This window comes from Hyaena hyaena, unplaced genomic scaffold (genome assembly GCF_003009895.1).
Source record: "Hyaena hyaena isolate Hyena2069 unplaced genomic scaffold, ASM300989v1 scaffold_528, whole genome shotgun sequence".
Classification (NCBI taxonomy): Eukaryota; Metazoa; Chordata; class Mammalia; order Carnivora; family Hyaenidae; genus Hyaena; species Hyaena hyaena.
The window spans coordinates 452,330-477,325 of record NW_024081158.1 but is presented as its reverse complement, the minus strand read 5'-3'; the positions used below and the strand labels follow the sequence as shown (position 1 = coordinate 477,325).

General features: G+C 38.0%; 1 protein-coding gene across 2 annotated transcripts in view; it reads left to right on the top strand.

Annotated features, from left to right (window-relative positions):
- Positions 1 to 24,996, top strand: part of CDK6 (cyclin dependent kinase 6) — a 259,745-nt gene that overhangs the window by 56,114 nt on the left and 178,635 nt on the right. For both annotated transcript variants that reach the window (XM_039255424.1, XM_039255425.1), the window contains exon 3: positions 10,702 to 10,837. In XM_039255424.1, the coding sequence (XP_039111355.1) occupies positions 10,702 to 10,837 (136 nt within the window). The remainder of the gene's footprint in view (positions 1 to 10,701; positions 10,838 to 24,996) is intronic.

Genomic DNA, 24,996 nt, shown 5'->3' with positions numbered 1-24,996 from the left:
TGATGCTACTACCTCATTCTCTCTGCCTTTCATTCAGACAAAATGCATTAGCAGTTTAAAGAACTGTTGGGTAAGATTAAGAAGTGCTTGCTGTAGGACTGACTGTGAAAGAAGTTTAAATTCTATTGTTTAATTTCCATTTCAGGAATTCATCTGGAATTTGAGCACAGTAATATAAGGCATCCCATATTCCCATTAGGACATCCAGAAAGCTTTGGGGCCTAGCTATTAGTATACCAATTTTGTGCTGTCATGTGCTGTCATATGGTAGCAGTGTTTCCATATATACAAGTTTTACTGTTTGCTCTGTTTAAAATATTTACTGTACTACAAATCATATCTTGTAAACTTGCCCCATTTAGGGGATTCCCATGTAACTTGTAAAACATTTTCTGATTACTGCATGCAAAGATACTAACTCCTAGATCTAGGTGGCCACATATATATAGACAGAAGCTGAGACCAGATTTAGTAGCAACTCTAAGGATGGACAGGAAGAAGATGAACCACAAAACTTTCTTACGAACACTCTCTTTAATGCTATAAAGAATCAAGTGATTTCATAAGTAAAGGAGGTTGACTTTGCATTCCCTTGTCAGGTTATGGTAGCCTTAAATTTAACAACATGAACACAAAGAGATTTCCCTGCTTTAGAGTTACGATTTGGCATTTCAGCTGACCCTTGGATAACACGGGTTTGAATGGGCACACCCACTTACATGCGGATTTTTTTCTGATACAGTACTGTAAATGTATCTTCTCTTCCTATGATTTTCTTAATTACATTATCTTTTCCCTAGCTTACTTTATTTCAAAAATATAGTGCATAATACATATACAAAACATGTGTTAATTAACTGTTTGTGTTCTCAGTGAGTCCTCCGGTCAACAGTAGACTATTGGAAGTTAAGTTTTGGAAGAATCAAAAGTTACACATGGATTTCTGACTGCAGGGAGGTCTGCACCCCTGAACTCTGCATTGTGCAAGGGTCCACTTTACTGTGCGTGTCCCTTTTCAGCAATAGGTGGTGGGGTTGCTTAATTGAGGGTTCCAGGAGAACATATTTCTGAGCATTGGATTCAGCCTTTAAATTAAACTCTGTATCTTTGTGTTATTTTTAAATACTTCTCCTTGCCTCCTCACTTCCTCTTACCCCACTGAGTCCTTTCCTGTTCTAGGTTACATATTCCTGTTTGCGATGAACTTATCTCTGTGTCTTCTTCTGCCTTTCTCTGCTTTTTCTCCACAAAATATTTCTCTAGTCAGACCAGGAGCCTCAAATAGGAATCCTGAAAGGAAGCCACATCGTTCCTTGAGAGAAATAAATTAGTCTGTTCTGGGGCTGCCCACTGCAGCCCAGTGGACATGCTCATGGAGGGACCATTTAAGGTGAATTTTCTCCTGGCAAGTCAGGACTGGTGCATTTACCTAGAGGAAACTTCTATTGTTTATATGCTTGACCTTAATTCATTTTGTCTAATATAAGACATATTTGAGGTCAGATGTTGATGTTTCAAAATCATTTAACCCTTTCAAGATATGTATAAGCATCTTAGGACTGTTTTTGGTTTTTGTTTGTTTGTTTGTTTGCTGGTAATAAAAGCCCAACTCAAACTGGGTAAGCATGAAAGTGATGTTACTGTCTAACATAACTAATAAATCCAAGGGTATATCAAGCACAGGTAGGGCTAGTACTTAAACAAAGTCTCTTGCCTGTCATTTCTCTGCTCTAGGTCTATTCCCTGCTGGCTGCAGTCCATGGTATGCTCACTAAAGTGGTGGCAATGACAGCCATCGGCAGCTGCGGGTTTAAATGTTGCCAGTTTGGTAATCTCAGATAAAGAGAGCTCTACCCTCGCAGAAGTTACAGTAAAAGTCCTAGGACTGATTCACATGGTCCTGTCCATCCCTGAATCAGTCATTATCACTCTCTTTGTCCAAGTCAGGTTACATGCCATGTTGTGCTCATGCCCCCAAAACCATATTGCCTGAGTAGGAGTGGTTCCTCAAAAAAAATGAGGATATGGTTTATAGAAGAGGTAATAGGTGTTGGAAAGGCAGACAGCACAGATGTCTACTGTAATAGCACATAGAATGATTTGCTTTGATGTGTTATATAAAGTTTCATGTTATACTTATAGACTTTATTTGGAATTAATACACAGCCATACGTCATTACTTAGGGTTTTATATGTCCGTCTTCTCTTCCGTGGCTAGATAGTAAAACTCTTACAGACAGTACCCATCTTAGATGTATTGGAATCTTTAAAACTTAGTACCGTACCTGCACATGGTAGGTGCTCATAAATGTTTATGGATGCTGCTGAAATGGCAAGTTCCTTCTGGCAGCATGCTGATTATTGTTGGTGGCAAATACCTCTGGAGTTACACCATTCAGTGTTGGTTTAGAACAAGTGCACACACAGTCCATATTTAATGAGTAAAAGGAGAACACTCTGGCAAGGACCCAGTAATGTAGGGCAAGTGGGATGCGTGAACGTAAATTGGGTCCATGCAAGAAGCTATAGGCATAGAATGTGCTTCGTGGACTATAGAGAAAGAGAGATAAAAAAGAATACTTCTCAATTCCAAAGACTGGCTGTAGTTCAAAAAAATTTTTGTTTAGGGCCCTTAGGCAGCTCTGCCAGACATCTCTCAGCTCTTGAACTATTTGATGTCCAAACATTCAAGAGTATGAAAAAAAAAAAAAAAAGCAACAGGAAAAAAATCCTCCTAGAACTTCCTGTGATAGGTCAAAGTTTAATCACAGCAAATAATGCAGATTTCCCTTTTTATTATAACCACACCAGAAAGGCAGGGCTTGTGTTTACAAAGCATGTTGTTTGGGAGACCTTTGTAAATTGTAATCTTTGGAAATCCCAAACCTATTGGATGTAATCCCATCCATTAGATGAAGGCAACTTGCCTATGCAATAGATCCAGAATAGCAAGTTAAATGGAAAACATGAACAGGAAGCAGTCATTAAGAATTACAATGGGTAGGATGCAGAGTTAATTCACAGAGATATTTTGTTATGAGATAATTACATCACTAGGACAGCTGGAAGGCTAAGAGCTGTGCTGGGACCGCAGTGCTTGCTCTCTGCCCTGCAGCTGAGGGGTCAGGACAATAGAGACAGGGAGAGAACTTACTTTATGGGATAGTTAGGGGCTTGGCTGACTTAATTGTGAAATGGTAATGACCTATGTGCCTTTTTTGGATTGCCTTTTGCATAGCTAAACTGGATTCATAGACTTAGTAAATGCCGAAAACCACTTTTCACTTCTACTTTTTGAACATTCGCTTGGTTCACAGTAAGCACAGCTCTAATGGATACATATTGAATGGTAGTTTTCATTTCCTCTAAAAGTCATCAGAGATATTTTGTTCATATTCAGCACAGTGTGAATATATTTCTCTTATGGAAGTGTAGTCATGCAGTCGTTGAAATGGCACTTTTGTCAGTTTACTAAATAGCAAAAAAAAAAAAAAAAAGTTTTAGAAACTCTTAAGATGTTGGTCAACACAAGAAATCATACAGTTGAAGTTATTTTCCAGTGTTTATGTTCAAATGTTCCGACCTGTCTGGCTCTTTTGTTTTGCAAGTGTAGGGGTTATAGGCAGCCTGGCCACATTCCTCATTGATTTATATAAATATATTACAGATTGTTAACCTCCTGCCAAATACCAGGGATTTCAGTTCTTGTTTAGCTCAGTTGCTTTATGTGAGACTTATTTGTTATATTAAAACATCTATGTTCTCTTTATTGCCCACCACAGTGACTATTATTTATTTGATTTGGGGTAATTCCAGAGGGAGTCATTGTAGACAAAAAAGCGTCATAAATATTATGTTCTAAAATTCCTAAGATGAATACAGGCTTTTCCTGCTATTTGAAAGTAGCCTGTTCCTATGAAACCTTTTGTAGGCTGAAGTGGTGTAAAGTGAAGAAGCAATTACCATTAATTTATATGGAAATTTTTTTGAGTGCTCCCAGACCCATAAAATAACCTCTTCTCTGCTTTTCTGATACCATAGGACACATCTTGCTCATGGATACACAGACTAAATCGAGATAAAGCATAGATGCTCTCACAATTCAAAACTAGGGTAGCTTGATGCCTAGAAGCTGAGTATGGTAGTGAGGACAGAGTTTGGGGGTGCCCTCTCACTATTTGGGGCCCGTGCTGCCTCTGTTAAGACTCACTACAAAACGAATATTGAATGCTATTTTCACTCTTCTCCTTTTTTCCTCAGGGCGTCTGGGTGGCTCAGTCGGCTAAGCCTCTGACTCTTGATTTCGGCTCAGGTCATGATCTCAGTTTCATGAGTTCAAGCCCTGCATCAGGCTCTGTGCTGACAGTGCTGCTTGGAATTCTCCCTCTCTCTCTGCCTCTCTCCTGCACTCTGTCCATCTCAAAATAAATAAACAAATATTTTTTTAAAAAGTGAAAATCTTCAGATTTCTTTGGTTAGTGAAAACAGGCATAACTAATGTAGGACTTTTCTTAAAGTGAAGTGGTATAATCCAAACTTTTGAAAATTGGGTATACCTGTATTTATAATTATTGCTTCAGAATGCATTTCCCTATACATTATGACTAATATAACCTATTTTTTTTACAGTGATAATGTTCACTAAACAAGTCAGAGTTTTGTATTTTGGTGTAGAGCAGTATTTCCCAAAATGTCTTCTTTGGAGTCCTGGCTCTGTAGGATGTTGGCTGCCAGCATTGGAACCAAAAAAGGCCTGTATCCCTCTAGGTCCTCCCAGGACCACTACTTGCCTTGATGTCACTTGGGAATTTCTAAGGAGAAAGTAATAGGCTACATTTTCCAAATAAAATTATACTATCACCTTAACTGGCTGGAAAGATACAGATGACCATGGCCCGTCTCTCAGCACCGTGGGAGGCCTGTGCAAGTGACGGACACCTGGCAGAGCCATGCCCTCTCCTCTGTGCCAGCCATGGCCAAGTCCGTGGAGCTACCACAGTGGGTCGAGGAGCTGTGGCGGGGGGTGAGCGGCCTTTTCCTCCAGAAGCTGGGCCCAGAAGTGACGGATTCCAACCGTTGGCGACCGCCATCCGATGATGGCATTGAAACGTGTGGGAATTGAAAGACTGCGAGGAAATCTCTACTTTTGCCGTCGCAATAGTAGGTGTTGGTGGAGTAGGTCATGTGACTGCAGAAACGCTGACAAGGTGTGGCATTGCTAAGTGGCTACTATTGAACGGGCCAGTATGAATAGACCTTTCTTCCAGCGTCATCAAGCAGAATTAAGTAAAGTCCAAGCAAGACAATATACTTTGAGGAACATTAATCCAGATGTTCTTTTTGAAGTATACAACCAAAGATTACCATAGCAGAAAAACATTTTATGGATAGAATAAGTAATGGTGTATTAGTAGAGAGCATACCAATTGACCTAGTTTTCAGCTGTGTGGCCAGCTTTGAAGCTCGGATGACAGTCAACACAACACTTGGGCAAACCTGGATGGAGGCTGGGGCCAGTGGAAGTGCAGATTCAGAGCATATACAACTCCTCATTCCTGGGGACTCTGCTTGTTGGGCATGTGTTCCACCACTTACCATTGTTACATATATTGGTGAAAAGGTTTTGAAATGAGAAGGTATTTGTGCAGCCAGTCTTCCTACCACTATGGGGGTGGTGGCTGGGATCTAGGTACAAAATGAGTTAAAGTTTTTGTTAAACTTTGGTACTGTTACTTTTTGCCTTGGATAAAATGCATTGCAAGATGCTGTTTTCTTACTATGTCTGTGAATCTATATCCTCAGTGTGTTGACAGAAATTGCTGGAAGCCAGACACCTGGGTGGCTCAGTCGGTTCAGCATCCGACTTTGCCTCAGGTCATGATCTCAAGGTTTATGAGCTCAAGCCCCACTTCAGGTGAGCTGGAACCCACATCCAGGTTCTGCATCTAGTGGGATTGTCTCCGTGCCCCCCTGCCCCACTCCTGCCCTTTGCTCACTTGTGCTCTCATTCTCTCTCAAAAATAAATAAATAAAATACATTTTAAAATATTTTTAAAAAAGAAGAAGTTGTTGAAGGCAGCAGGAAGAATATAAGAAAAAGGTCGCAGAACTGCCCAAACAGGAGGTTGTTCAAGAAGAGGAAGAGATAATACACGAAGACACTGAGTGAGGTATTGAATTGATATTTGAAGTTTCATAAGAGGAAATTCTTCAGGTCCAGTTCCTGACTTACCTGAAGGAATTACAGTGACATCTACAATTCCCAAAAAGCAAGACGATTCTGTACCTGAGGTAACTGTAGAAGATTCTGGTGAAAGCTCAGAAGACCTCTTGGCCAAGATGAAGAATATGTACATAATGGACTGACCTGTATTTTATTTCCTGAGTTAAAGCATATGCAACATTAATTGTTACATAATCTTTATAAAATTGTTACACTTTTTGAAAATACTATGTTACCTGTTGCTTTCTCCCTTCAACTAAATCAGTCACTTTTCTAAAAACCCATGTTGCTTTCTAGTTAAGAAAACTTAGCCATTAAAATGTTTTGGCCTTTTGGTGGGAAAAAAAGGACCAATTTGATGCTATATTTCTTTTCTTTCCAGTAATTCTTTGTAGTCTGTTTCCTGAGACCATGGGCAATAAAGTAGTATGTGGTTCTCAAATTTAGAGGAAAGGACAGGAGGTGTAACCTATTGATTAGAGCTAGCAGACATCTATCTACTCATTGTGTTTAGAATCACTGTCTGTAAGAAAACTATCCACTACTGATGATTTGGCCAACAGTGAATTTAGAATACTTAACCTATAAATTAAAAATATCCTCTCAAATGTTACCTGATGAAAATACAAGCTTAAATGTAGCCATTAGAAAATTTTGTAAGCCTATGAATTATATATTCAAAACAAGACAAAGGCGAATAAAAGGAAGCCTTTCTTCACAGATACCACAGATAAAGGTACTTCTGGAAGTACAAATTATTCTTTTTCTGCACTGACCAAAGGAAAAAAATCATTACATCTGTGGAATATGTATCTGTAGTCACTGTACTTTATTGAGGAGCGAAGAATAAATTTAGACTAAGTTCATCTAGATTGTGCCCATTATATGGGCTACCTTCTGAATACTTCATTTTAATTTGATTCTCTAGGTAATTAGATAGGTCTCTAAATTTCCTCTGTAATAACTGGCATATATTCATTCATTGGAAGGGTATCATTTACCCTGATCATGACCATTACCTTATAAATTGATAAAGTGGTTGTCTCTTGAGTTGCATACAAATAATAGAAGCTTAGAGAGCCTTGGTTAAATACATTCCCCGTGGTTTGGAGACCAATAAAAAACATGTTTGTGTAACCATTATCAGTAGGATGTTAATATGCTATGCTAATCTTCTATTAGGATGACTTTTTGCTTTGAAGATAATGAATGTCAGAATTGTATCTCTAAGGAAGAGGTGCGTAGGTGGCTCGGTTGAATGAGCATCTGACTCTTTCCATTTTTTTTTTTTTTTTAGTTTATTTATTTTGAGAGAGAGAGGTACAGAGAGAGGAGAGAGAGACTCCCAAGCAGGCTCCACACCTTAAGCGCAGAGCCTGATGTGATGCTCGAACCCACAAACCGTGAGGTCATGACCTGAGCCAAGGTCAAAAGTCGGATACAACTGACTGAGCCACCCAGGGGCCCCTGAGTGTCTTAATTTCTGCTCAGGTATTGACCCCAGGATTGTGGGATCGAGCCTCACATTGGGCTCCATGCTGATTGTGGAGCCTGCTTGGGATTCTCTCTCTCCCTCTGCCCCTCTACCCCACCCTCTCTCTAAAAAAAAAAAAAAAAAAGTTAAAAAATAAATTGTATCCGTAGGGAAGAAATGTTAGTACAAAATGAAAAGTGCAATCTCCACTTATAAAATAAAGTGCTAAAAATTTATTTCAGAAAGTGCCTCCACCCAAAAATAATAGCATTTTAAGAAATAAAAAGAATTCTCTCCTTGAACCTACATGAGCCACCTTACCTAACACCATTTTTATGTAGCCTAGAAAAATAAATTAAAATTTATACAGGAATGTTAAACGCTATGCAGTGTCACACTTGTCTCTTTAAAATTCCACATTTTAGCAATTGCCAATTAAAATTAGTGCCTTTTCTCCATGGTTTATGATTTTACAGCATTTGGCAGTGGCTTCCATGATCTCATCTTTGCCCATCTCTCACGTGTGGAGTCCAATCACTGCAGGTGCCATCAGTGAGTCTTTATATCTTGACGAGTGAGACAACATTGAGGAAAATAATTTGGGTGGGTTAGATGTTATTCTTGAATTGTGTCATACAAAGAGTGTTTGAAAACATGGTTTCAGTAAAGTGAAGCAACGTAACATACTGCCACGGCTGTTAGGTAACCAACAACGGTTTGGAAGCAGGTGACCTTTTGGCTCAGCAGTGTTTTATGATCATTTTATTCTCCAATATGTCCTTGTCAATTACAGACTATAAGTGCTTTAAGAACTGGAGTTACTAAAATCAATGTTGCCCTGAGACAATGATAAACAATATATTTTTTTCATGAAGGAAATGTATTAATTATAGTGGAAAATATTTTTAAAGTAATATTTAAGAAACACAGCTATAATGGTGCAGTTCCCATGTTTGTATTTGAATTTAGTACATCATTGCGGTTTTATTGTATTACAAAAATAGAAGCAGGGGTGCCTTGGTGTCTCAGTCAGTTGAGCATCTGACTCTTGATCTCGGCTCAGGTCAGGATCTGTGGTTCATGAGATTGAGGCCTTGTTGGGTTCCGCATTGATAGTGCTGAGCCTGCTTGGGATTCTCTCACTCTCTCTCTTTCAACTGGTCATGCATCCCCCCTCCCCCCTGGTCATGCACGTGCTCTCTCTGTCTCTCAAAATAAACATTTTTTAAAAAAGAAAAATGGAAGTGACATATAGAAAGAAGCTTCTTTTTCTTCTTCAAAAGGAAGGAAAAAGTGAAGCTGGCAAAGTATGTGGGATTAAGGGAGAGAAGACTGTTCAAAGGAGGCTATGAATAAATTGGTAGCTGCCTCACATTGCCAGACTTGAAGGGTTATTGATAAACCTCCCAGGTGTCGAAATCATGCATGATAGCAAGCATATTTGTCATAGTGTGGCACTCATATGATTAATGGCCTCATCATTAATAAATTTATTAGGAGGTTTTACTTTATCAGAATAATTTTTTTTAGAATAACTCAGGAGTAACTTTGGGAAGACTTTGAATTTCAATTTAAAAAATCAAGTTTAGAAGTAGGTGATTAAAACTTAGAAATCATTTTAAAGTAGGTAAGTGTGAGAGGAAATTGTTGATCTTAACTGATTTTAGTTTAGATGTAGAACTTATCCTAGATTGCCCATAGTTAAAAAGTAGTGTGGATCTGGCTGTGAAGTATGTGTGTGGTTGGTGATGGTGGTGTTTATCCCACCAGATTTAACTTTATTATAGTGTTCTTTAGTTTATTTTAAAGGTAATTTAGATTCACAGAGAAGTACCAAATATTGTGAAGGACCCTGTTTAGCCCAGAAATGCAGTAGGGTGGCATGGTGAATCAGCTCTTAAAATCAGCATTAAAAAATTCAAGAGGTAAAATACAAAGTAGATAATTGAGAGTCAACCCATCATTTTAGTAATGGGTTATATGCACATTTATAGTCAGTTTCTTTGAAGGGTGTGTTTATTCCGTTTTTTAAAAATGAAAGAGAAGACTATGTATAGCATTTTATTAGCCTTTTGTTAGTATTTATATTACATTCTTGTCAAATTTAGAGCTTGTTTACAGGTGGTTTGGTTAATTATTCAAGCATGAAGTGAGCATTTCATGTGTCAGATAGTATGCTCTGTGTGGCTGAAAGTAAAGAAAAATTTGTCCTTGGGCTTGAAAATGCTTTTGACTACTAACAGCTTTGCTTTAAAACTTAAATTAGCTGTAGACTTATTAGCCATCGAGACTTAATTATAATGTTTGTTCATCCGTATCATTAAAGGGTGATGTAGCTTACTAAATGTAGTTTCAAATACCACCTCTCTCCAAAAAAAAAAAAAAAGGTTAAAATTTCAGTTTTGATTAGTGTGATATTTGAAATTTTTAAACCAAGGATTTATGTGCTTTCCAGGGAAATGATTTGCTTCCCCAGGATAAGAAGTCTGTCTTAGAAATAAACCAAATTTCTCCACATTTCATTATCCTTATTTTCATAAGCATGATTGTAACACCTTAAATTCCAAGAAAATCTTCATTGTAGAGTCCATCATCTCCAAAGAATACTTAATCTGTCTCTAATAGTTCTTGAACTGTGAGCTAAGAAGACCATGTTTTTCCTAGGCTGCAGTTTTTTAAACTATCTCTATTGGCAGGTTCTACATAAGGTCTTAACTAAGAAAACTCTCGAAGCAGACATTCTTATGCTCTAGAAATGTTGTTTTCTCTTTGCCGCTGTGGATTTTGTCATCACTTAATGAAGTATTTCTCTCCTAAATGTCATATTGCAATTAAAGTACCAGATCTCAATAGGCAGCCTTACATATTATCACAAGGAATGATCAACGCTGCCCCTCCCCTTTTTTTAACCTACTGTGCAATCGAATTGCGGGATATATGTAAGACCTACAAGTTACTTCTTTGCTTATTGCTACCTACTTAACATCTTTCTCTTTTCTTTTAGGTTGTTTGATGTATGCACAGTGTCACGAACAGACAGAGAAACCAAACTAACATTAGTGTTTGAACATGTTGATCAAGACCTGACCACTTATTTGGATAAAGTCCCAGAGCCTGGAGTGCCCACTGAAACCATAAAGGTACCAAGAATCATCTTTCTGCTTGATTAAATAGTCACACTATTATAGCTTATTAATCAATCACATTCCTTCCATATGAAAATTGCCATGAGGGTGCCTGGCTGGCTGAGTCAGTAGAGAATGTGACTCTTGATCTTGTGGTAGTTGAGTTCAAAGCCTGCATTGGGTGTAAAGCTTACTTCAAAAAATTGCCAGAGCTAGAGCTTTTGGAACTTAATACATAGTTAAATATATCAACTGCGATGTTCATATAATGAGATATATTCTAATTCATTATTTTTAGGGTTCTGTGAAAAAACTGTTTTAGTTTTAACACGTACTAAAATTATTGGAAAATATTTAGATATACATTATCTGGCACTAACCTTAGAAGGTGTAGTGTTGTAAATATAGCTCAGTCTTTTTCTGATGATTCACAGACTCAGAGGAATGTAATTTGAAAGTTCACACATGAGCACATTGCATATTATAATTGTGTACTGACTCTAGGATGTAAATTATAATATGTAAATCTGAAATACTGCCTTTTAGGCTCTTCTTTCTCCATTTTTTTCCTCACTTATAAAACGTTTATAGGAAGCTTGAGTGCCACGTACTATCCTAAACCCTTGGGATTCAGGAATGATTTAAAACTCCTTAGACGTCAGCAAGCTACATGTGCTGTAATGACCAAATGTCCTTTCTTCCTTTAAGTCTAATGGAAAAACCTACTTAGAAAGTTTTGTTGGTCATACTTCTGTTCTGCCTAATGGAACTTCGCAGTAGATCTTTTAGGTCTACGCACATCATGTGCAGGTCTTCATGAAAGACCGTTCTGTTTATGTGAATTAAGTGACCTCACTAAACAGTCTCTTTACCTAATCATTCATTGTTGAGAAATGAGTTCTGGGATTCACCACCATTTTAGATAGTAGGGAATGGCTGGAAATAGTTTATCTTGTCTTTCAGTGAGAGCCAGTTGGTGGTGTCAGATACTGACATATTTGGAAGTTTGACATATTGAGTGATTTATTCCTTTGGTTTTAGATTGATGAAGAGTTTATGTTCCCATCTGCCTTTCATAAAAGAATATAATGCTCAGTAGTGCTCTCATTTCTTCCTGAGCAATTTCAAGAACTTGAAGGCCCTTTAAATGTAGGTGTCCTTACTTAATCTGTTTTTGGTCCTCATCTCTTCCATCCCTGTACCACTCTTCCCTCTGTACTTCTATTCCAGTTTTGTGGTTTTAGTTCTCTCCTTTCTAAGTTTGTCTAAAACTTTGTAAGTTTGTCAGCATGCAAGGCATATCCCCTTTTCATGGACTGTATGTTCTGCCAGAGTAGACTCTTAGTGTGGTTCATAATCTTCTATCTATGTAGTTCTCTTTCTAGTGCCACTTCTGTGCTTCCCCCACCAATACCCATCTGCTTAAATATCTGGCTCACCCCAGATAGTGTTTGATCAACTTTCACACCTGGATACAATCTCCTTTGTCTTACAGCACTAGTTCTATACATCTCTTCTTTGTTATATTTTCTACCTTTAATTGTGATTATTTATATCCATATTGTATCTACTCATTCATCTTTGTATCTTGACAGTCCCTACACAATGATTTATACACATAGGTACTAAATAAATAAGACACAGTGACAACCTTTCTTCAGATATAATTATTTCAAAATTATTTTCAAATGATTTCTAACATCTTAAATATATACTGTCAAAGTAATCATCAGCTTCTTCTGATGTGATTAGTTCAAAGTTCAAAATTATTTTGAAGGGGGAGTCATTTCTTTAAGCAGCATAACAAGATAACCATATATATATATGTATTTTATATATATATATATATTATATATACACACACATTTTCACACACACACACACACACACACAGCATACATTATCACCTGCATATGCAATTTGAGCTTCACATTAAATCCTCCTGGCATTAGAGGCTACTAAGTGGAATGGTTTGCCAAAAGTATTATGTAGTTAAAGTCGTTGATAAGCCAGAGTGATGCACTAAACTATGGTTTGATAAAGCAGGAGCAGAAACAAAATGGCTTAGGGGGAATTCTTTTTTTTTTTTTTTTTTTAATTTGAGAGAGAGCGAGCACAGATGGGGTAGGGGCAGAGAGAGAGAAGGACAGAGAGTCTGAAGTGGGCTGTGTGCTGACAACAGCGAGCCCAATGAGGGGCTCAAACTCATGAACTGTGAGATTATGACCTGAGCTGCTGTCAGATGCTTAACCTACTGAGCTGCCCAGGTAGCCTGGAGGGAGTTCTTAGGGGTGGGGGTGCAGGGGTAAGTAGGATAAGATGAGGAACAGGCAGAAAGGTGATCACCAAAGTGAGGGAGAGGAGAGGAGAGGAGTTTGGAGAGGTATCTGAGACAAGATTGATGGTAGAAGATGGGGGAGAGGTGGGGGAGGGGGAAATAGTGCTTGTGACCAGAAGGTTTTGACAAAGTGAATTGTTTTGTGGTTAATGATATATCGATGCTTTCATAGTAAATTATGAAATATTTCAGGCGGTTAATGTGTATGTCAATGGTTAATTGAACATTTTTGCTAACTTGAAGGCTAGTCATAGGACCTCTTTTGTCTTCATCTTTAGCTTTTGAAAATTTTCTGAACTATGCTATGCTAATCTACTTTTCTTCCTTATCAAACATAAAAATGTTTTTTTAAAATAATTTGAGTGTGTGTGGTCTTTTAAGGCCATTAGTTAAAACATGAATAATCACTTAAAAGCATTATAAAACCATCTAATGTATAGTTTTAGGCCAAATACACAAATGATAGAAAATTATTTTTAGTAAAGACTTGTACTTTTGGGGGCACCTGGGTGGCTTAGTCGGTTAAGCGTCCGACTTTCGCTTAGGTCATGATCTCGCGGTTCGTGGGTTCGAGCCCTGCGTCGGGCTCTGTGCTGACTGCCAGCTCAGAGCCTGGAGCCTGTTTCAGTCTGTGACTCCCTCTCTCTCTGGCCCTCCCCTGCTCACGCTGTCTCTCTCTCTCCTAGAAATAAAACATTAAAAAAAATTTAAAAAAAAAAAAAAGGCTTGTACTTTTATTTTTGTGATCGACTTCTTTTTAGGAGTTGATATGCAGGGTAAATCTGCTAAGTAAAGAGGTTCTGATTAGTCGGAGTTCTGGTTAAGTGAATTTTGGAAGTGCACAGCCAGAGAACAGAAATGTTTCATTATTGTCTAGGCTTAGTTATAGGAAATCTCAATAACTAGATAACTAGATCAAGAGAATATTGTTATTATGAACAACCTATTGGGAACACAGTTGGAGTCTTATATAGAATGTTTTGTTGTAAAAAGAGTTTTTCTGAATATACTGCTTTAATTATTTATTGAATATTTATAGAGAGTTTCGTGCTAGCATTTGGAGAACACAAAAGTGATAGTCATGAAGCTATTCTCAAGGACCTTATACTATAAGAGAAGAGATAAAGTGCACCCAGAAGCATGTGGTACCCATTTTCTGTGGTTATTTCAGTAGTTTAGGGTGTGTTTTCAAGTAAAAACAACAAAACTTATGAATGAGCACAATATAGCTGATTCTTTGTATTATGGAACCTAAATATTTTCTAAAATTTTCTTCAAAATCATAGATATTAGTATTGACATTGGCTTACAAGTGTCTGAACAGAACAGATTGTAAACCGTACATAGGCAGAAAATCTTAACACAAAATTGATGTAAAACAGAAAATCAAGAAAAGACCTCATATAAGATCATTTAGGCTAAAGGAATTTTCCTCAACTACCTGTCCTCTACCGTGTTTTCTGTGTCACTGTTTACCTGTTATCCACTTAAGTTCAGGGTATTCTAGTCCCTGCTAAGGACATAAATTGCAGGAAGTGAACAGTACGTGGTTAAAACTGGGATGCTCCTTGGCCCCTGACTGGAAATTATAGAGCTAAAATCTTTTTGTTCAGTGCTATTTTTATCAACATGTTTGTTAGAAAAGATCCTGCGATGACTTATTTGACCTGCTTTATGTAGATCACATAATATTTTTTCTTTTTTAAAAGTTTATTTTTATGTATTTTGAGAGAGAGAGAGAGAGTGTGTGTGTGTGTGTGTGTGTGTGTGTGCGCGTGCGAGTAGGGTAGGGGCAGAGAGAGACAGGGAGACAGAATCCCAAGCAGGCTCCATGAGCTGTCAGCACAGAGCCCGACATGGGGCTCAAACTCACAAACTGTGAGATCATGACCTGTGCCGAAATCAAGAGTCCAGTAGACGCCTAACCGATTCAGCCACCTAGGCACCCTGATAATTTTTCAAATGCATTTAAATACCACTTGTTACGAAAAAATAGAAAAGGCAGAAAAGCACCCCTGAAGCTCTAAGTATTTGTGAAGGTTGGTGGTTGGGTGAACTCACTGGGGAAAGCCTGCATTTACTGTGTGGTGGTCATGTCAGACTTCGGCAAGGTAGGTCAAGGGTATAGGCCTGAACTGAAAATTGCCATTGAGAGGCTCATAAGAATAAAATAAAATCATTAGTGGTTCTTTCCAACATTTTAAAGTACACCTTATTCTAAAAAAATAAATAAATGCATGTATACATCCTCTACATACTTCATCTTGAGATCTTCATCATCTCTTCTTGATTTTCTAAGATGCATCCATTCATGCTGATAATGACATTTGTGTAGAGGAGCCTGCTGACTGCTGCGCTCAGATATCAACAAATATTCACATTTTGCTTCATAGACTTAACCATTGCTGTATTTTGTTTTCCTTTTTCTACTGCAGAATGATATCTTTTGATTTTCTTTATTATGGATGAATTCAGTGCCATCTTTATTTTTATATTAGATTTGATACTGTTTTCTTGGACTTGCTGCTTAAATTTACGAGTCAATAATTGATAGTCTTGTTTTTTTTAGGATTCATGATAAACTTAGAGTCTCTGTGCTTATAGAGCACTTTTCATATATGAGGGCTTTATGAGAAAAAAGGGCTTCCAGGTTTTTTTTTCTCTTTCATGCCTTTATCTGCCACATTATGAGAGGGGATCAGAAAGAAGCTGTAAATAAAATCTCCTTTCTGTTCTTTAATCATTGTAACCTCTACCCAGAGAATGAACTGTATGGCAAGATATATATCAGGAGAGCTTTCCAGGTAAAATCTGCTTTTACAGGCTTTTAAAATAGAATGCCCTCAGGGGTGCCTGGGTGGCTCAGTTCGTTGAGTATCTAAACTTGGTTTCAGCTTAGGTCATGATCCCAGGGTCTTGAGATTGAGCTCCACATTGGGCTCTGTGCTGAGCATGGAGCCTGCTTAAGATTCTCCTTCTCTCTCCCTCTGCCTTTCTCCCCAGATCATGCTCTCCCCAACCTTTAAAAAAAAAAAAAAAAATATATATATATATATATATATACACCTGCATATATGTATATGCATATAAAATGGAATGCCCCTCTTTTACTGAGCTTGGTACTTAGGCTTGCCTATAATAGTATAATATATTTCCTAGTATATGATCTGGCTTCTCCACATCATATAAACTTTTTAAGAACTTAGTATCATTCTTTGGACATTCTATGCATGTAACATATCTGATGAATTTGGCAATATAATTTCACAAGTATAAATTCGAGGCACTGAAAGATCAATTAGAAAAGATCAGTTGCCTCTCCAAAATAAAATAGGGTTCTTTTATCTCAAGACCATATGGCCCCTCTGTATGACTCAATCTTGGAGTAAAAAATTAAATTTTTTATGTATTTCTGTGATAAATGAATTCTATAGGGCTTGAGAAGGCCAAAAAGCTCAAGGTTTATGTGTCTGGGTCATTTTCTCTTTGAATTAGATTTCATTTTATCTTCAATTGAATGTTTCTTACAGATTTCTGTTGGTTGTACTCTTTTCATTGGGAGATAAAATATACTATTAGGTTTATTTTACAAAACCCAGACTTCATAGACTGACACACACTCTTAATAGCACCTGTTTTGTGCCTCTGGGAAATATCTGTGTTCATGAATAATATCTGATTGCAGTAAACAGTGGCTCTGGTGTCAGTATGGGATGCCCAGGGCCGATTCATCTTTCTCCATCTGACATAATGCAAAGTGACTGATGGGTCCCCCTCCAACTGCAGATGAGGAAAGTCTCTCAGACCCTTCTCTCCTCTCACCCCGAAAGGAATCAAGCCATTGCCCCTCTCAGCTCCTGGTGGTCTACACTTTGCCTGAATTATGAGCAGGTGATTTGTCTCATCTTTGCAGGACACAGAGCAAATTAACATGAAAATATCGCTTCTCAGAAAACAAGGCAGGCTTGAATGCCCTGTCGCTGCTGGTCATTAGCCATCTGCCACCGACACTCATACTCTGTTTATCACATTTGAAATTCAGAGCAGATGTTGCATAATAAGGTGATCCCAAAAACAAGGCAAGAAATTCAAAGAACACATACTCTACAATAACGATAAGGATCCTGGAAGGACATTTTTTTTCCATCTAATATCATGGCTGGACTAATTGAATAGACCATGTTTTTTAAAACACACATGCATACACACATCTGTCCTAGTGTTTAATGCTGCTTTTTGTGTAACGTGAAATAATTTTAAAAGAAAATGCATATGTGAAAGATGCCTGAGAGGACTGTTAAACAAAATTAATTTTAATAAGCAAAGCAGAATGTCGTATTAAGACGAGTTCTGCTGCAAAGGACCTCAAAGGCCAGTCATGCTGTTGTTGATTTTCACTCTAAGATGAGCCTCGATCTACAGCAGTTTAACTTCAGATAGTTCACTCTTGTAGTATAGTTGGATCACTCAGGGCTCATGGCTCACCAGTGCTGTTTCCCAGACAGTTAATTTTCTTCTTAGTACCTAATATCTTATGCTCCCTATTCCCTTTCCCTCTGCTGCTATTCCCCCATCACCCACTGTCACCACACCCCACTCTCCACACACTTCGCTTTCCTGGGTTCTGCATAGCTCTGCCCCAGCCCCCTCTTCTATCCCTGGCTTTGGGCTCTTTCCAGCCTGAGTCCTAGGAGTCTCTTATTTTAGTTCCACTATCCTTCCACACTGATGTAGTATTTTACAGGACTGGCTATTATGATGTTTCATCTAATCAATGTAAGCCCGTTCTAAACCCTTATTATGCCATATAAAAAAGCACATCATTCACGGTATATCAACCATGGTGCTTGGAGGCATTCAGTTTTTTTAAAAAATAGGCATCTGGACTGTCATCAGGAGTACAACCTAGATTATAGTTTTGGTATTTTTTTCCTGTAGAAAGTCAGCTTTGAATATAGTCTTTTGACTCCAAAGAAATGTTTTCTTCACACAAACCACACCCTTACATATGTATGTGCCCCCCTCCATACACACACACACACACACACACACACACACACACACACAGAATTTGGGATATTCTTTTTTTTTTTTTTTTAATGTTTTTTATTTGTTTCTGAGAGACAGAGGGAGAGAGAGAGACAGTATGAGCAGGGGAGGGTCAGAGAGAGGGAGAACACAGAATCTGAAACAGGCTCCAGGCTCTGAGCTGTCAGCACAGAGCCTGACGCGGGGCTCGAACCCACGAACCGTGAGATCATGACCTGAGCAGAAGTTGGTTGCTCAACTGACTGAGCCACCCAGGCACCCCTGGGATATTCTTAAGAGGAACAGCAGCACTATTGCTATCAGAAAGAGGTAAGCAGCCATTCCGAGTGTAGTAGCAGAGTGTCACCACAGTTGGCCATTGACTCCAGTAGGAGAGAGCATCAGAAGGAAGTGAGTCAACATTGCGTTTTCCCCAAATTTAGGGGGAAATATGGAGTGTATGAGCTATAAGTATGTGGTAACTTTTAATAACTCAAGAAACTTCTTTGGAGAGAACATATTTACATAGTCTAGATTTTGAGGATTCTCCCAGAACCAAATACTTAGGCAATTTCCCAAGCCCTGTAATAGCTGAAAATATCAGAAGAAAAAGGACAGAATTATGCAAATACATGATTATCTGAAACTATGTAATAACAGACTATAACAGAATTATTTAGTGGTTTGGATTTTTTTTTTTTTTTTTTGCCTAACAGGAAATAGAGGTTAAAAAAAAAAAAAGCTGGTGTCTTTCTAAAGGTACTTTAAGACTGACTCACTAAAATAAATAATACTGACTCACTAAAGTAAGCATGTGACACTTTGATCAAACTAATAACAGGTAAGTTGGAATCTCTTTAGAAAATGCTTCTTCACCTTAGGCATTGAATCTGTTTATAGAGCCCATTAAAAAGTTGCAGGCATTGTATACTCAGTCTGTATCACCATGGTGACACATAGCAAAGTGATGCTCTGCATAGAGGAGGGATATTCCTCATCTAAATTTAGCACGTGCCTAAGCTCCCTTGTTATAGTCTTTTTTCTGGCTCTCTTCCTCTAAATGTTGGAACGTTCAAGGCTTCTCCCCCAGCCCTCTTTTCTTCACTGTCTGTACTTTCTGGTTTGGTGATGTCACTCAGCCCAGACTTCAGATATCATATATCCTGTAGCCTGACCTCTACCCTGTGCTCTAAATACATTATAGTCAGTCATCCATTTGATATCTCATCACCAAAAGATTGCCTAAGAATTCTCTTTCCAATTGAAGCCTTCCCCATCTGCCCCATTGTTTGAACCCCAAACCTAGACATTATTCTTGACTTCCTGCTTTCCTTCAGTTTCTTCATCTAATCCAATCTAATCTTCATCCACGTATTTTTGGCTTTATCCCCCCAAAATATCCCCAGTCCAACTAGTTTTCAGTATCTTTATTGCTAAAGCTCTAGTCAAACCCATCAAACCCACTTCCTAACTCAGCACACTGTCTTCTAGTCTTGCGTGCTATATAGATCATCCTCTTTATAACAACCAGAGGGACTTTACTAAAACATGAACCAAAGTGTTAACACTTTTCTCCAGTGGTTTCCTATGACCTGTAGAATAAAACCAAAAGTCCTACATGATCTAGGGCTCTTTCTTCCTACACCCTCCAGATTACAATCTGCCTCCACCCTGCTCCTGGTTCACTGTTCGTTGGCCACACCTGCTTTCTTTCTGTTCTTTCCCTGTGCTTCCAGCTCAGTGTATGTGCTGACTGTTCATGCTGTTTGGAATGTTCCATGCCTCTCCCTCCTACATTATCCTATTTCACCTTCTTCATAACACTTAGCTGAAATTATTTCATTCATTTTTTATGGGTACTTATCTTTCCCAACTGGAAGGTAAAAGCTTTGAAGTCAGGGCTCTGTTTAGTTTATTGCACTTATCCCCAGTATCAGCCAACCGTCTAGAATATAAGGGACACTCAGAAATACATGTTGATAACTATACTATGGTGTTTACTTTATCAACCTTCTAATTCTGAAATGTAGGAATCAATATTCCTGTTGTACAGTGAGTAAATTGTACTTCAGGGATAGATTTTATATTTATAAGTAAATATGCATACATACATGCCTAGAAAAATAAGTTAATACAATATGTCCTGTCTCCACATATCCACTTTCGCTTTCACATACAGCTCTTTATGGTGGGAAAGGACACTGGGATTATCCATATTGTAACTAAGGATTTGCTTTTATCAGCTTGGTTTGGACATAGTCTAAAACCAATAACCGATCTCCGCTAGAACTATAGAGCATTTTCTCTGTTCATATAGTACTGACTTAACAAAATTCCAGATATTATCCTCTTTCAATGTTGGATTCTGTTAAATATATTTTATGTGAAAGCTGGGAAATGAAGTCCAATGAAGACAGTGATTGATGCTGTTAATCCTCGACCCTATTCTCATCTCCCAGGGAGATATATCTAAAAGACAATTCAATAGTTACACCTTTTTTTTTTTAATTTGAAGATAAATTTTCCATAAAGATCTCATCAGCACCGTGTGCAAAAGTTCTTCCCCATCCCCACTGGGAAAAGTAGCAGCTTCAAAGAGTTAAGTTACTCTTAAAAATCTAATTAAAATAAACACTCTCCTTTCCTTACTCATTTGGATTTGTATCATTCTTATCCAGAAATCTCAGATACTCATATGCATTACAGAGTTTGGAAGTTAAGAAAGTACCATTCTTCGGGCACCTAGGTGGCTCAGTTGGTTAAGCGTCTGACTTCAACTCAAATCATAATCTCACAGTTCGTGAGTTTGAGCCCTGCATCAGGGTCTGTGGTGACAGCTCGGAGCCTGGAGCCTGTTTTAGATTTTGTGTCTACCTCTCTGTTTCTCTGCCCCTCCTCCCTCTCGTGTTCTGTCTCTCTCACTCTCTCAAAAATAAATAAACATTAAAAAAAAATTTAAGGGATGCCTGGGTGGCTCAGTCGGTTGAACATCCAACTTATGTTCAGGTCATGGCCTCACAGTTTGTGAGTTCAAGCCCCGTGTCAGGCTCTGTGCTGACAGCTCAGAACCTGGAGCCTGCTTAGGATTCTGTATCCTCCTCTCTCTGTCCCTCCCCCGCTCACACGTCTCTCTCTGTCTCTCAAAAAAATAATAAATGTTAAAAAAAAATTGTTTTAATTGAAAAAAGAAAGGACCATTCTTCTAGAGTACTTGCTAACAATTTACAATTACTATATTTTGAATTAGTGAAAGGCCTGTAGAAAAGGTAGCCAAGAGTTATCTAAGGTGGTATTTTATTCCTCATTCCTAAGCAAGGTGGAAAGGATCTATCAATCCTTTCACTGCAGTTAAAAAAACTCTTTCTTGGCTCTAGTAAATATTTGTTGAATGAATACTGCTTTCACAAACACTTCTGTCATAAAAACCTGAAAGCCCTATAGAGGCAGTCATAAGAATCAAATACCTCCAGTGTATGAATAATTGTTCTGAGTCTTCTCATTCTGCTCTTCCTCATCATCATTCTCAAAGAGCAAAGTTCTTCAAAGATTGACTCCAGTGGAATATCTAATAAGGAGAGTTTGACCTAAATTTGGGCTTACCTATCTAAATCAGAGCGTGATGCCAATCATCTGGGTACTGTGACACTTGAAATGTTAGGAAGTTAAAGATAATTCCTTAAATATTAGAAATAGTCAAGTATAAATCTAATCCTAAAAACTCTGGCTAGTACAATACGGTGGTAAGCCTAATAATTTAGATGCCTGGAAAATATACTAAACCCAACAAATTCTGCAAAATATAAGTTCCATCTAATAAAGGGTAATTACATTAGGTAAGCGTGATGCTCTGTGTTTCTAAGTGTGGTCACGAATCACCTACAGAACCACTGCCCTGGAGTGTTCATTTAAAACAAAAGTCCTGCCCTAACCAATTTCCCAAACAAATCTCGAATCTTGGGAGGCAGTTTCTAATAAGTACCCTCGTGTGATGCTTATGGACAACTACAGTTTAAAAAATACTCTCTTCCTGTGTGACATAGGACAGGACTGGAATGGGGAATGGAGTACATTCTCAGATGACTCAAACCTCTGGAGTATTTGCTTGCCGTGCATGGGTAACCCCAGCAACCAGAAGGTTCAGATCTAAGTCCAGGTGAAGTCAGGTGTGGCATTTAACTAAAGTCGCTCATACACCCACTTTTTTTAAAGTTTGTTTATTTATTTTGAGAGAGAGCATAAGTGGAGGGGAAGAGTGGGGGACAATCACGAAAAATCCCAAGCCCAAGCAGGCTCTGTGCTGTCAGTGCAGAACCCAATGGAGGGCTCGAACTCACAAACCAGGAGATTATGACCTGAGCCGAAGTTGGACACTTAATCAACTAAGCCACCTAGGCACCCCCACAACACTTTTTTTGTTTTGTTTTAAATTTTTTAATGTTTATTTTTGAAAGAGACAGAGCATGAGGGGAGAAGGGGCAGAAAGAAAGAGGGAGGCACATTATCTGAAACAGGCTCCAGGCTTCAAGCTGTCAGCACAGAGCCTGAAGCAGGACTCAAACTTGGGATCTGTGAGATCATGACCTAGGCTGAAGTTGGACACCCAAACGATGGAGCCACCCAGGTGCCCCAACACAACACTTGTTTTAAAACTGAGGTTTTATTCCTTAAGATGTCCAGTTGACAAATGCTAACTCATTAATATACATTAAAGAGAAGACAATTAGGAATATAGGAGAATTCTAACTAGAATTCTTAAGGCAGCCTGAAATCTTCTTTAAAAAAAAAATGTTAATGACACATCATGATCTGACTTTGAAAGATGCTTTTTGTTTCATTTCACATATGTTTTCACAGTTCTCTGTGGTCTTAAATTTGTAAGCTATTACCAGTTTAGTAAGTATCCCTGGTTCAGAATTCCTAACCCTATTTTATAGATAAGGAAGCAGAGCCGTGTGAAAACTAGGTGGATGATAGTTTCTTAGCACTGACACCAGTGTCAAGCACAGTATCCAGGTACTCTCTTGGAGGCCCATGTATTAGAAACAATTAGTGCTCAGAATTTCTCCCAGCTATCATTCTGAGCTTTCCACAAATACAAGCTAGTAGCTTTGTTTTTTATATTTACCACTGCTCTCTGCTGTCCCTAACCATACTTGTTCATTTTTCCTTTCTTGGACAAAACCAAAGAAATATTTATCATTCTATTCTAGTATAGTCATACCACTTTTAGATTGGAAAGCTAAAACAGAACAAAGCAGGAAATTGGGGACCACGGGGCATAGGAAGTTGCACTATGATTGAAGTTTGGGAACTGACATTAAAGGTTAATTAAGTCTTCATTGAGCAATCAGATATTGATTGATCTGGAAACAGTTATCCCCAGTTTAAGGTGTTCTTTGGATATGGTTAGTATAAAATGAACACTTGAAGTGCTCCTTGTTGACATTTTAATTTCACTTATATATCACTTTTTAATGTTCAAATCTGGAACTGAGAAATTCACATCACCCATAGCTGAAGACCTGAAGTGTTTGTTGAAACTAATTTGGTGGAAAGGCTGTAGGCAAGGGACTTGCCTCCTTCTGCCCCCTCCTTTGAAAATATATTCCTGTCAGCTAGATGGGGAACAAGAAAGGGAAGAAATAAGTTGGGGTGGTAACAAGAGAAGAATTAATTGAATAGATCCTCAGGAAAAAGGAGAAATTTAAAACCCTCAACAATCCCCCCAAAAAGTAGCTCTTTAAAAAGCATGTGATTATGTTGAACACAAGTATCTGAAACATTATGTTACTCTTATTCCCCTATTATGATTATTACCCCTATCATGGCAGTTTATCTTGTAAACCTAAGTTCTTTAATATTTCAACCAGATATTAAAGATTGGTTGATTCATGTCTTCAGTGCAAAACTATATGAATGCCAGTAAATGACATAGAAGGACAAAAGTATTGGTTAAGTTTTATCTTTAATATCATCTGTTCTAAATGTGGCTACTGTATGAGTGGCCCTTGATATGCATCTCATCATTGCTGTAAGGCCTTGATCGAAAACACTTAGGAACTGGGAAGAAAGTGAAATATAAATTACATGAGAATGAATTAAGAAAAGAGTTGCATTTTGGTATCCTCCCAAGCAGAGAGATTTATGAAAGCATCACACACCGAGAGAAAGGACTTCTTTCCTTTTCTGTTTCAATTCTACCGTCACTTTCACCACCACGGTTTCTCAGGACCTTCTTACTTTATTTATCACTAAGTTCCATAATTAACATATGGTTCATGTTATTGATTTCTCAGGTTTCAAAGTAAAATAAATTGAGCTTTCTTCCACATTTAGAATATACAGTTTTTTTAAGGAACTCTAAACAAAGACACGCATTATTTGTAAGTCAGAGAGCAGCTGCCAGAAAACAGAAAATTAGGAATGGAGTCATGGGTGAAATAATGGAGATACTGTTCAGAGGTAACCCTTTGTACAGCAGGAAATTTTCCTTAGAAAAGAGACAGCTGAGTTTGCTTGTAAATTTTGCTAGAAACAGGCCTGATTTAGTAACATTTAGTGCTGGTTAGGAGGCTGAAGACAGCATTTTCAGCTTTGGATACCAAGCAAGTGCCCTCTTTTATGGTTTTGTATAAAGTCTAAACACTTTATAGTTTCAAAAGGCATGTGTGTATAGGAGGGTCGCTATTAATTTTTTAATGAATAGAATAATATGAAGCAAATACCAGATCTGGGAGTAGAGTTTTTTAAGCAAAACACTGTAGACATTATCACAAAGGAAAAAATTCATAGATTAGACTATAAAAAA